Source organism: Oryza brachyantha, chromosome 7 (assembly GCF_000231095.2).
Source record: "Oryza brachyantha chromosome 7, ObraRS2, whole genome shotgun sequence".
In the NCBI taxonomy this organism is placed as follows: domain Eukaryota; kingdom Viridiplantae; phylum Streptophyta; class Magnoliopsida; order Poales; family Poaceae; genus Oryza; species Oryza brachyantha.
The window spans coordinates 11167233-11181674 of NC_023169.2; the positions used below are offsets into that span (position 1 = coordinate 11167233).

The 14442-nt window shown below is 38.7% G+C and overlaps 1 protein-coding gene across 1 annotated transcript; it reads left to right on the forward strand.

Moving 5' to 3' along the window:
• Window positions 1-7190: 7190 nt before the first annotated feature.
• Window positions 7191-10771, forward strand: LOC102716144 (ras-related protein RABH1b). Its single transcript, XM_006657660.3, has 6 exons — window positions 7191-7643; window positions 8486-8556; window positions 8655-8743; window positions 8952-9063; window positions 9908-9998; window positions 10186-10771. Exons 1-6 carry the CDS (start codon window positions 7527-7529, stop codon window positions 10330-10332), a joined length of 627 nt encoding a protein of 208 aa, XP_006657723.1. The 5' UTR covers window positions 7191-7526; the 3' UTR covers window positions 10333-10771.
• Window positions 10772-14442: the final 3671 nt, after the last annotated feature.

Here is a 14442-nt window from a genome sequence, read left to right on the forward strand (position 1 = left end):
AAAAAATATGACCAAATGGAGTATACGACAAGTAGAGATTTTTTTTGTGTTGGCTCAAGTGGACAATATATAGTTGACATCTGGCAGATGATCTCTTAATTTTGTTTGTAAGGATGCTTTTTATTTAAATAAAATAGATTTTCTAATATTAGAATAGAATCTACCACTCGCCTTCCTGCATGTCTCCTCCAACATTTTCGATCTTCAACATTTTCGATAACATAACGAGAAGTAGTCTGCAAAATAATCAGGATGTTTTTTCTTTGTCACCACGACCAACCGTCGTATACCATGTCACATAAATTGCCCTTCCAAAAAAAGTTTGATATAGACCTATAAACTTTAAAATAGAAATATATGTGTGTAATAATTAATAAAAATAAAAAAGTCATTGCTCGTATAAAATAAAATTATTTTAAAAAGCATTTATTTTCCGTGTAGCTTTACAGCGTGCATAGAAATTCCGGGGGAAGATGGAGGAGCCGGTGAAGCTCCGAGTCCGTACGCGGGATGACTTTTCCGCTGGCGCGCGACCGGTTCCGGATTTGTGATCTGATCTGGAGGAGCGAGCTCGCTTGAGCGCGCGATCGCGTGGTATGCTAGTCGTTGGCTGGCGGTCAGTCGCGGCCGGGAGTGGGACCAGTCCTGCGTTCGTGGTTATAATATAGTAATAGATTATTACATAATTAATTAATTATTAATTATTAAAAAAATATGAAATAGACTAATATAATTTTTTAAGCAACTTTTCTATAGAAATTTTTTGTAAAAAATACACCGTTTAGCAATTTAGAAAACGTGCGCGCGAAAAACGAGAGATATAATATAACTTATCTTACCTGCCGAACGGGCCCCGTCCGGGGCGAGGACCGAAATCCACCTGGATTTTACTCGTGAAAATTTAACTATTTGCCACTGTTAAAAGCACCTACTCCTGAGATGCCACTATTAGCTTTCATCCTCATTATTTGCCATAAGCTAGAGAAGTTTGCTAATTTTATGCCAATTATACATATGTGGCAGCTTGGGATGATGTGTAATGTCTCTTTTGTTCCTAGCACTATCGTGTGTTTTATAAGATATCAAACTAATTATTTGGATATTTTTACAACAACATATACCTGACAAAATGAACATACATATATATATATATATATATGTACATGTACAGTAGCAACTCTTTAATCCATGAATAAATAAGATCACCATTTTTTATTATTTAAATATGGGTTGGAGATCTAGTTATTATGCATATATACGTGTATGGTAAACTTTTGAATCGAGAAAACTAGTGATTGTTATTGTTCATGGATTAAAGAGTTGCTACTGTATGCATATATATTTATTTTGTCAGGTATATGTTACTATAAAATATCATAAAATATCAAGATAGTGCTAAGGGCAAAAGAGACATTTTGCCCATGCTTTTCAAGCTTACAGGTGGTAGGTGGTTTCAGGCTGCCACGTGTGCAGAGTTGGTAAAAAATTAGCGCACCTTCTCTTGCCGGTGGCAAAAAATAGTTAAATTTCCCTTCAAACATGGACCTCTTATGTACATGTACACTGTACTAGACTACGCTACTAGTGATCGCTCATTTATTAGCCAGCAATTAGCTAAACTGGGACCGCGTCTGCGATCGGAAGCGAAGGAGCTACCGATCTACCGGCGGCGGAAATGAACCGTTTGATACGGTTTATAAGGCCAGTATTAACTAATGTAGGTTTTATGAGATATCATATATATTAATTAGGTGACACATTAGTATAAAAGTAAAATATTTGCGTGAAACTATGAGGAGAGAGAATTAGTTTCATAGCCATCAAAACCTTTGGGCACCGTTACCAAGTCATCGGTAACGCAATGAAACTTGCATTGAGAGACTTAAGGTGTTTCATGCGATCAAATATTCTCTGTATGTAATCAAACTTTCAACAGTAATTAAATATTTTGTTTAGCTTTAGAAATGGTACAATGAAATGTTGTACTGTGAGTAGTTGTTTCATGAATCGTTTCATCGAGTTAGCTGTTTTGAAAACTATACAGTGAAACTATCAAACTGAGCATTGAGACTGGCCTAACAGCGGAAACAGTCAACGGCATTTGATCCGTTCTAAAATAAATAAACTATTCTATTTCAGATTTGTTTTTTTAACAAAACCGGTAGAAGAGCAGCCAATTTTATTTCATATAAGAAGGAATAAAAATCCAGACCGGATTACAAGAAAAAAAAAGAACACACTCTTGACGGAACCCAATATAAGCAACCAAGCTAACCTTTCCACCAAGGCAAAGGATCGGTTCCAAATTTGCCAATATTGTCACCCCAATGACACAACAGCTCTAATTTCACAACAGCACGTCAATGTTGTCAACCCTGTCACCAAGATAAAAAACAACTCTAGCTACACATAGTGGACATCAGCCGCAGCCACCAAAGCACCACTTCCCTCCAAACAACTGAAGCTAGCACACTAAGTGGAGAAGTCCACGTGCCATCGTTGCTAAGCTTCAAAGCACCTCTAACAGTGAAGCAGCTCCAACTCCACTAGGCCAAAATAAAACGAAGTGACTACTTAATCGCTAGAAAAACAGCGGGAGCCAAAGGGACGAGGCCTCGTCAAACTACTATGCACCCAAAACCACTATTTCAGATTTGTTTATCAAGGAGAACGGAGATAGCGGTGGTTTATATATTAATATCTTCGACTAATAACAAGCTAATCTTTACATAAAGTAATATGACAAACTACTCTCAGAGCGAAATACATGTTGAATGATAAGGTAAGCCAGTTGTAAATACATCAGCAGAGAAAACAATACAATAATAGTGACACCAGGGATCTATTTTTTATGGCTTACAAAAAAAATGATGTTCATGATCAAAACATCAAATAAATGGCGTGTTCACTTCATCGCCAAAAAAACTTATTAAAATCTTTTGTTTTGGCATTACCAAATGCTGACAACAAGGTAGTGTAAGGTTGGTTACTGTTCAGTTTGAAACATTTCTAAATTTTGGTGGAAGTTTTGAGAGTGACAAATTCCATAATTGCCAAAATTTAGGGTTGTGTTGGTAGTGAATGTTTTCACCATCATCTCTTTCAGTTATGATTATGCTTATAAGTCAAATTTATATTTTTAGCCTTGAATTTAGAGTTGATATTAGGGTTTTTCATCGTCATTTATTTTCTAGCCTTGCCTTAAAAGACATGTATATAAAAGTTTTATTAAAAATATTTTCGTTTGCATAAATATGTCTTTGACTTTTCTTTAAATAAGTCAAACAATCACCATTTTTGTTGGTTGCTATGCTAAATTTTGGAAAGGTTGAAAATGGCACCAGAAGAGATGTTTTTTTAGAAACCTATGGCATCGTACTCTTGTAGTAATAAACATGAAGATGATAATAACAAAATAAAGTAAGAGTTTGCAACTGTATAATATGAAATCGACCATTAAATATAACAACAAATATAAGAGACGATAGCTTCTAGGTGCAAAATGCGAAGTAAAACTAGATTGCTATGATAATTGCTAACACAAAACAATAACAACTAAACACATAAATGTTCATGTTAGACCTAGAAGATCGGACCAACCCAAGACAGTTCAGATCTAAGCATAACCATGTATGAAATCAGTATAATATTTCGATGTATAAGTAATTAAATACCAAACCAGCGTAACCCATCAACTCGCCTACCAAACTTAATAGATCAGACAAACTTCCATAAGCAGATCGACCTAAACTTACATGGATAAGATAATGCTGGCTAGAACTCCAGCGATAAGCCCTTACGAGTACTTGATCCAATCTAAATACAAATCTAGCCAACTAGATTGATCGGACTAAACCGAGGCAGAACCAAGTTGAATAGATTCATATCGACAAATCGAATAAAGAGCTCGCGAGGACTTGATTAAGAACCTATTACTACTTCAAACCATGAACAAATTAAAGCAATAACCAGTCTCAGATAGACCGTCGACCAGCTAGACAGGAGATCGAACTAAATCGAGACAGTCATGTTCTAGCCGATCGACGAGTTGTCGGGTTGACAAGTACAAACTATATTGCGAAGCTGACAAACCTCACGTCGAGAGCTCGCTCTGTCGAAAAGGTTGGCGATGCGCCGAAAGTAGTATGATTGAATTGTTTGTTGTTTTTAGAAAGCTACGGGATACCCTATTTATATCCTAGAAATTAACTAACCTAATCGAATATGGATCCGTATTAGCAACCAACCTATTACACACGGACTCTAGATATAAAATCTTAAACAAACTAAATTACACAGAATGTGATTAGTTCCGAATCTATCTCTAACCATCTGGGTGCAATCGGACTCCGATACTTGTTCGATTCGGACTCTATCGGCTAAACCCGATTTGTCTTCAGTTTATTCTTCCATCCAATTGCCCTTTTCCTGTCCGATTCGGCCTCCAATCGCACATTAATCCTCAGCGGCTATTTGCCAAAATCCAATGTTACCAATACTACAAAACACTTGTATGATTGGTGCTACCACTAGCAGGGGTCCAACCATCAAGTCAAGACTTAGAACAAGAGCCACACTTAAAAGGGAGCTAAGCGTCGCACATAGGAGTTTGAGTATGCACCTATAAAAACTCGCAGCGGAAGTTAGCACACCCACTGGAGTATCCGGTGATAACTACTAGAATCTCCGATCGGATTTCTCTATCATGACAGTAAACCTCAACCGGACACTCTGGTCCTTAACACCGGATAGTCTAGGGACACCCTAGAGTATGTAAAGACACAATAAACACAATACAATAAAGGGATTTTTTAATCCTACTTTCGATTGACATGCTCTAGTGAGTTAGGATTGTAGCCTCGATTGTAGCCTCACTGAGCTTGCAAACAAGAGAAAGCATTAGCCTTAAAGTCCACATCAAGATGAACACATTATTGGGTGACCACCTAAGATCACAACCCAAGCAACGCATTCCAACCTTTGACGTGACTTCCTCTATCCAACAAACTTCCACTACCTCCGTCCCATAATAACGTTATTTTTCGATTTTTGTGCCCAATGCTTTGACCATTCGTCTTATTTGAAAATTTTGTACAAAAGCTTAAAAAAATTAGTCATCCGTAAAGTATTATTCATATTTTATCATCTAATAACAATAAAAATATTAATCACAAAAATATTTCAAATAAGACAAAGAATCAAAACATTGTATCTAAAAACTGAAAAATGACCTTATTTCGAGACGGATGTAGTATTAGTGAGCACGGTATCCACTATTTTGCCTCATTTCCTTATGACAGTAATGAGAACCTTGTACAAATTTATCGAGCAAATCACAATGGTTGAAAGCTCGTGGTGGCGACTAGCCTAGTAAGAGCAAGTCATTCAAGAGTAACGAGCATGAACTGAATTTTTTTCGAGCGTGCCATGAATGCACATTATAATGCCACTAGTTTCAAAGCAATCCACCAAAGAAAATCTAAGAAAAAACACTCCATTTCTAGATGCAAAATATAAGGAAAAATGCACTCAACCAATTTTTTTAGCAACCATGACTCCATGAGAAAGTTTCATAAGTAAATATTACCATTGACAAACATCTAAGGCCGCGTTCGGCAGTGGGTTGGGGGAGGGTTAGTTATCCGGCGCGGAAAACATAGTAATAGATTAATACATGATTAATTAATTATTAATATTAAAAAAATAAAATCGATTAATATGATTTTTTAAAACAACTTTTCTATAGAAAATTTTTGCAAAAAATATACCGTTTAGCAGTTCGGGAAGTATGCGCGCGGAAAACGAGAGGAGTTAAATATCTAACTTGCTATGTCGAATGCGGCCTAAGTCCAAGAAATACTATCAATGAGTGCGAGTTCCATAAAATACAGTCGTACAAACGATTTTGTCTGAAAAATATCATCGCCATTAAATTTCATCCATCTCACACCTTTAAATGCAATGATCATCTAAAAACACTCAATGGAGGGATGCTAACGGAACCCGATGAGGCTTTTCTAACATAACAACATGTGCAGTTCTACCATTGACATGTGTGACATAGCAAAGTGAGGCTCAGATGCAAGTGACTCAACTGCATATACACTTAAGTCAGAGAATCTGTGTCCAAAGGAACTCTAGTGACGATAATATTTTTGGGATAAAGTCATGTGTACGATATATTTATAGAACTTATACCCATCGATGATTTTTATTAGGAAAATTTCTAATATGCCCTCCAATATTAGTTTATCCCCTACGTGTCCTTGAATTTTGCTAACTCCCTTGCATACTTTTGAATTTTTATTTTGATCTCTTCCATGCCCTTTTAGTCGATTGACCATTAGTTGACCATATAATTTTTTTACGAATGCCAATTTTGCCCTTATGTTTGGAAAAAAAACAATAGAAATGTGGAATACAATATTAAAAGCTATAAATTTGTTGTGTATGTGACTATTATATTCTTTACAATGTAAGGTATTATTCATGATAAAAATATTTTATAATAATAAAAAATATCATTTGTATTAAAAATATATGTAATGTATTTTTGTGTAGTAGTAGTACAATAGAATGGCTACGTGCTGTATAACTTAAAAAATGCTACCATAACGTAAATTTATTATGGTTACCATTTAAAAATATTACACATATTTTTAATATATATTTAGAATTTTAATGTGTAAATACTATAACTTAAATTTATTTTGGTTACCATTTAAAAATCTATTATGCTACTCATATTATTTTCTCATACATAAAACTTATTCTCATACAACAAATTACTATATTTTTAATATATAAAACATTATTTCCTTATTCCTTACATATTCAGGGATAAAATCGATATTTTTACGCTTATTTAACGGTCAACTCGCTCACAAGAGGGGTACAGAAGGGATCGGAACAGATATTCACAGGGGTATATAGGAGAGCTAAAAAACTCAGGGGTGTACAGAAAATTAGCTAAATTTTCAGAGGCATAGAATTAATTTTCTCATATTTATCAGAGGGGCTATTATCCTTAGATTTCTATCCCATTTCTATATATTTTTTTCTTTCTTAGATTTAAAAACTACCCCTCCAGCCCACCCACGTCCAAGCGAAGCCGGCTTCTCTTCCAATAATAATAAAAAAAAAAGGCAAAACGGGCCTCTTCTCCTTCCCGTTCCAGTTCCACCACCACCACCACCCTCGGCGGGCGGCGCTAATAACCGGCAGGCCGCGAGGCACCAATCTCGAAAAGAATAGTGTAGAGGAACGCCATTTGCGGGCGCGCAGCACACAACACAACACACCCCCACGCGGAGAAGAGAAGCGGAGCTCCGTATCGTTCGGCCTTCCTTCCGTTCAGCGCGAGAGGCAAGGGCACCCACCCCCCATAACGCGCGAGATCCCCCTTCCTCCCCCCCCTTCCTTCTCGCTCCCTCTCGATCCGCCCCGCCGGATCCCGCGCCCCCCCGCCCGCCGACGACCTAACATCGCCGCCCGCGCGCCCGGAGGAAGGGAAAAGAGGTCGCGAGATGGCCCCCGTCTCGGCGCTCGCCAAGTACAAGCTGGTGTTCCTCGGCGACCAGTCCGTCGGCAAGACCAGCATCATCACCCGCTTCATGTACGACAAGTTCGACAACACCTACCAGGTGCGCCCTCGCCCTCCTGCTCTCTTCCCCACTCCGATCTCTCTCTGTCTCTCTCTCGGTTTCGCCGCCGCCTGCTCCTGTCGGTTCTGGGTTGGGGGTTGGATCTGATCGAGGGGCCAGATCCGGCGCCTGGCCGGCCGCCCGCGCCTTGCGAGGGGATCGATCTGAGCCTGACGGTGGTGGTGGTGGATGGAATTGGATCCGCGACGGGGTGTTGATGGTGTGTTTGGAAATGGGAGACTAGCCCTGATCCTTTGCGAGAGAAGAGTTGACTCAGCACATCTCGTGTACTTGGGTTTTTGGTGTGATCTGGTTGGCGTTGAGTTCTGAGGAATCGATCCTCCATCGCGGACGTGGCTGGATCCCAGCGCAGCCATGTGAATAAATCTCTATAGGGTCGTTGACGTCAAGGTTTCAGCGGGAATGGATTGGTCTTTTGGATGCTTGAGACCCTTGTGAGATAGTGATCGGATACGATCCTCGTGCAAACGGTTTGATCCAGCTCCAGGGCGTCGTGGAATTCGCTGTTCATGATCTCGGGTTGCAATTTGCTACCGGGATTGCCCATGCCTTGTGGCGGGGGCTCCTACGCCATGCTTTCCGTTTGCATTATTGTACCACATTCCGTATTCGGAATGATTCCCGAAAACCTTTTGATATGTAAATAGGATGTTGTTCCTGATGAGGGCTGTTGCTATTCTGTATAGCGGTGGGAGCCATAATGATGGCGCTCTTACATTTACATGCTCATTTTAAATGATTTGTTTTCCGAGTATAATTCTTCAGTTTTAATTATTTTTCTTATCAGATAATTATGTTCTCATTTTTTATTCTTTGCACAGGCTACAATTGGTATTGACTTCCTGTCAAAGACAATGTACCTTGAAGATAGGACTGTCAGGCTCCAACTCTGGTATTGTGGCATCTTTCACTACAATTCCATTTAGCTGTTCCATTCCTTGAAAATCTGCTGTCATTTCTTATGTATTTTGTGTGTGTGTTTTCTTACAGGGATACAGCTGGTCAGGAAAGATTCAGAAGTTTGATTCCAAGCTATATCAGAGACTCTTCCGTTGCTGTCATCGTATATGATGTTGCGAGTATGCTCTCTGTCTATATCCCTGTGCACGCACATGTAGCATGCATTTTCTCACTAACTGCTCTTCAACTAGCAAGGATGCACCAGACCCAAGCAAATTTGATGGCACATGCTCACAAATTAATAGCAACATCATTTTTAGTTATTTCTGCATTATAAAAGTTCCTTCTCTCCTGCCTCCTCCCTTAAATTTTATTTTCATGCTGTAGGCAGACAGTCTTTCCTAAACACTTCGAAATGGATAGAGGAAGTCAGAACCGAGAGGGGCAGTGATGTTATCATTGTGCTGGTTGGGAACAAAACTGATCTTGTTGACAAGAGGTGAATGGAGTTCAGACATTTTCCTTGTTTGTAGCATTTTCCTTTTGTCTTGCTTATCTGATGGATTTTGGCTGTTATTTATGACATGATCCTCTTTGTCCTGCCAAATGTTAGGTAGTAAATTTTATTTTGCAGTAGTTTCATTTGAAAGCCCTAGTTTATGCATTATGTCGGTATTGTTCATCATATGCCTGCATGGTAGCTTCTGGAATTCATCCTACCAAGATCAGTGAGTTTACTATTTAGCGCAAAATCTGCTGCCTTCACAAGTTACCATTCGCTGACCATATATTTCTGTATGATGACAACTTTATTTCTCTAGATGTTTTTTGTGTGTTGATGGTGTTTAGCCAAAAAAAATGCAGATCTTGTTATGTAAGATAGAATCGCTTGTGACTTCTGATATTATTTAGTTATACCATGATTGAACAGCACAATAATTTAATACAAGACTTGCTACCTTAGAATTTGAGTTGGGTCCAGCTCAAAGTTTGTTATTCAAAATAATGACATGTATTGTGAGTGTCTGATAAATGTGGACCTGTGCTGACATGCCTGTGACCATATGACCTCCCTTGTGTTCATGAAGCAACAGCATATCTTAAAGTCAGTTGTGTTCTGGTATGTGAATTTTGGAATAAAATGTGTATGGCCAAAACTTTACATTTCTTGTCTGCAATTTCTGTGCTCTTTAATATATTTTCGATGATAGTTTAAGCTAGCATGGCATTTTGCTATTGATGCTTTCGAGCTGGAGGGCTCGTAATTCCTGCTTTTGCTACATTAGATTAAACACAGTTGCTCTCAATATTGTGCTAAACTCATGTACTTTCCCATGGAACAGGCAAGTCTCCATTGAGGAAGGGGAGGGCAAGGCAAAAGATCTCGGTGTGATGTTCATCGAAACCAGTGCTAAAGCCGGTTTTAACATTAAGGTATGCAGAGATAGAAATTTCTTGCATACCCTTTGTTCATTAAAAGTTAGTTTCACATTGGATTAGCATGGTTGTAGAGCTGGTAATTTTTCTCAAAGTTCAAAATACTTGTTTATTTGGAATATGATGAAATGTTATTGGTTTTGTACATATGATTATTTCTGACACATTTTATCTTCTTGATCAGGCGCTATTCCGTAAGATCGCCGCTGCACTTCCTGGAATGGAGACCCTGTCATCAGCAAAGCAGGAAGACATGGTTGATGTGAACTTGAAGTCGAGCAACGCCAACTCATCCCAGTCCCAGGCACAGGCTGCGGGATGCAGTTGTTAGCTTCAGTCCCCTAACACTTACTGCTTCGTGGTCTCAAGACCCCCCCTGCCTGTCACCAAAGCATCACTTCTGGGTTGTCTGAGGGGGAGGAGAGTCAGACTATCTCATGCCAGTGAATCCATCCGATCCGAGTCTTGATTCGGTTGAACGAACCATTTGCATTGGAAAGATAACGTTTTATGAGTTTCTACCATTTTCTCAGTGGCCTAAAGCTAGCAGTGTATAGTTGGGTTGGCACTGTGAACTTCTATTTCTTGAGCTGAATATTTAGAAGCTAGTGATTGTTTTAAGTCTGTCCTATATATTTTCATCTCCCATCTTGTTGCAGTTAGCCTCAGTAATGTTTTCTATGGTGTACCGAACATATATTGGAATTTTTGTAAGCTTACAATAATGTCTACATGGCAGTAGCCATATATTATCCCAGTTATTTGACCATCCAAATTATTACTTTACTGCCCTCCTTTGAGGGTGAATAAAATAATATCTAAAAAGATGCTTTTTCGCAAAGGATGAAAAGAGCCATAGAATTCAAATCGTTCTTCTAGATTTCAAATCAGGGAATTCTACAGGATTTTTCGTCCGTAATTGGTTTAATATTTACAAAATTCATCCGTTTACTCTGTTTCAAACTGGTCACAATGAAGTTTTTAGTATATTATATATATGGCTAAGTTCTTTTCAGTGTTTAGATGAAATATTATTTGATTTTTACGACAACTATTTCATGAACAATGAAGTTAGCTAGGTAATATGATAAACTTCTTTATAAAAATTTTTTTGCAAAAAAATGTCATCCAGTAATTCGATAAGCGTACGTAGAAAATTTAGAAAAAATCTATGTTAAAAAGATAGCCATATATAAAGTTCAAATAAATAAAAATATAGTGAATGCTATATAGCTGATGTGGAGTGATCGACTTGTCTCGTAGTTTTGTTCACGCTGAGTACCACGCGTGTGGCACGTGGGTCTAAACTTTAAAGTGTTAAATGGCGTGAGGGTTGCGATGGAGTTACTCATATGTCTACCTCCTGCTCCATGACCATGGTTCCACAACATGTTGTCCACGCTAGGTACCATGCGTGTGACACATGGGTTTGAACTTTGAAGTGTTAAATGATGTAGTGGTTGCGATGGAGTTACTCGTTTGTCTACTTCCTCCTCCATGACTAGCCATGGCCATGGTTCCACGACATGCTGTTCATGCTGAGTACCACGCGTGTGGCACGTGGGTCTGAACTTTGAAGTGTTAAATGGCGTGAGGGTTAGAATGGAGTTACTCGTTTGTTGTTAACACCAAAATTTGGTAAATTTTCTTAATGGATTCGGTTAAGGAAAGACGTAACTAGTAGATGAAAATCTTATCCAGGAGAGACCGGATTCGAGAAGGAATCGTGAAGAACAAGACTTGGCGGCGTAAATTAATCTATTAAATAGAGTTAGTTAAGATTTTTATTTTATCTCTAGGTTTGTTAGAGTCTGATCGAGACTTGTGTGTTAGGGATAGAGTCTAAATAGGAGTTTGTTATTTCTTTTTATCTATTAGGACCGACGTAACTTACCCCTTTGTCGGAGATCGAAGTGATGCAGCCCCGCGTCAGGTGCCAAGTTCCGCCGGAGATCAGGACATTAGTCATCGGATCATCGGCTTGATAGCAATCTAGAGCTGTTTAGTATCTATCCTGACATTGCTAGACGTAATCTTGAACTGTCTCGGTTGGGTCCGATTTTATATGATTATCCTTAGCAATCTGGCTAAATATTTTATAGGTTTGGTTGTTTGTCAGTTGTCTATAGCCGATGATATTTGCCGATCTACATGTTCATTGTATTTATATCAATAGAGCAGTCGATTGCTTTACTGCATTATTTTTATACCAATCGGTTTGATTTAGTTAGATCGGTTGTTATCTGTGTTGCATCGGCTTATGATAATTACATGCAAGTTCGTGTTTACTCCAAGTAATTCGTCGGTTTATTTATTAGCCTTATCGATCTTCATGTTTTCTATAATCATATTGTGCTCGACTGCATACTGTCTTGGTTAAGTCCAATTTATGTACGTTTGGTTCAATCTGGTTATAGGGGCTCGTCCGATCGACTAAGATAATAAGTAACTTGGCGAATTACGTTGGTCTAATATTTAATTTAAGTCTATTTTCTATCAAGTGTCTAGCCAATCCAAGCTTTTTACAGCCGATCATTCATCCTGTCGGCTAACTGTTGTAGCATCAACGTCTGATCGGCTAAATTATTAGTCACCTATCGGCTCAATAGCCGATCGATCTGTTTTACCGTTCACCTTGTCAGTCGTAGGATCAGACTGACTGACACGCCCGCGCATTCTAAGATTTATGTTCTGCACTAGACCTGTCTAAGATTGATTCCCAAGCCTACGTGTGTGTGACTGTTGATTATCATTTTCAGCGTCAACATCTGTATACCTCCTCCTCTGTAACTAGCCATGGCTATGGTTCTACAACGTACTTATAACACGAAGAACATACTATAAATATGTTTAACACTACAACGAAACAAAATGAAATAACTTAAATACGCTTTCGAGCTAGATAAAGACATTGTTGGTGTCGCTGCCTCTGTTGATGAAGTTGTACTCCACCATTGCGTTTACTAGTAGACATGATGATTAGTCAAGGAGTAAGTCGATCTCGGCTCCACAAATAATGCTGCGATCTACTCCACCATTGCGTTTACTAGTAGACATGATGATTAGTCGAGGAGTAAGTCGATACAGTCCATAATGTTGCGATCTACTCCACCATTGCGTTTAAGTCCAATAGATGCCAAACTTTTGTATGCAAGTACTCACTTAGGAGGCAAGCCTTCACAAGTTGGGCTGTCCTCGCATCTCGATCTTCTCAACATTCTCACCACCCTCTCAACTGGTGCTCTCTCATGAAATTCTATTTAAGTTGAGATCCTTCCCCATTGAAAACCAAGGTGGTATTAATCCTCTTAAAATTAAATGTGGGCCTATGGACTTTAATGAGATTAAATGGACCTTTAGCCCATTAATCTAACAATCACACACGAGAAGTCCATCTATCTCTCATCCTTTAATACAAATCTCATGTTTCATTTCTTTTTCTTCGATCACTATACGCAGTTTTTTGTCCTTATGATATCTAAATATGGTTCAATTCGATTAGCAATTTGGCTTAGCAACCTTTTTGTTTTCTGCTGTCATGGTTCACATAATGTTAGACAGTGTGTTTTTTTGGCAAAAGTTTTGTATAGAGAAGTTACTTAAAAAATCAAATAAACCTATTTTCAAGTTTCAAATAATCAATACTTACTCCCTCCGTGTTACAGTATAAAGCTTTCTGCCCTTACTTAAATTCATATGGATGCTAATAAATCTAAACATATATATAAATTATATACATTCATTAATTGATGAATTTAGGCAATGTTAGAAAGTCTAGGTAGTAATTCGTTAATAGCTCATCTCGTTTTATGTGTCGTGAAGTTACCTAAGCTTTATGTTGTATCCAACGCAGCGTTAGGCCGAGTTAAAAAAACATTTCTAGACAATATTTTGGTTTGTTATAATGAATCGTGGGAACCATAAAACACTATACCGTTAGAACGATATAATACATACTAGGTGCGTGGCACGCGTCGGCTGCGCACACTGCAAAACCGGCGCATCAACGCGTGGCGACACGCAATCTCCCATCCATCCAGCCACCCATCTCCGATCGGATGGTTCATAAAATTTCGCTGACGTGTCCATGCCCAGAGGACGTCCAACCCACCAGCTTTAAAGGGTTTAAATATGTATTCGGCTTAATACATAGGAAGCAGCTAAGCACGTTTCAATGGTATATCATTTTCTAACACTTTGTTAGGAAAACACTAACCCTGTTTATCCTTCCACGGATGACTTCTCACGAGTGGCTGACAAGCGGGACCCACCGAACTTAACCTCCTATCCATAGTTCCACACGTGCTCTTGTAAATCGTAACCCCGTAGGGAGAGAGAGGGAGAGGGAGAAAGAGACGGTTTAATCTAACCATCAAACCAGTAATAATCCACCACCCCTCTCTCCCCTCTCTCTCTTCCCCATCTCTCCCTTTCTCCCCGA

What these genes read in the sequence shown, in the direction of transcription:
- LOC102716144 (XM_006657660.3), top strand. Translation starts at nt 7,527, where the DNA reads ATGGCCCCCGTCTCGGCGCTCGCCAAGTACAAGCTGGTGTTCCTCGGC. An exon ending in AGTTCGACAACACCTACCAG is followed by an intron (nt 7,644 to 8,485) that starts GTGCGCCCTCGC and finishes TTCTTTGCACAG; the next exon opens with GCTACAATTGGTATTGACTT. An exon ending in AAGCCGGTTTTAACATTAAG is followed by an intron (nt 9,999 to 10,185) that starts GTATGCAGAGAT and finishes CTTCTTGATCAG; the next exon opens with GCGCTATTCCGTAAGATCGC.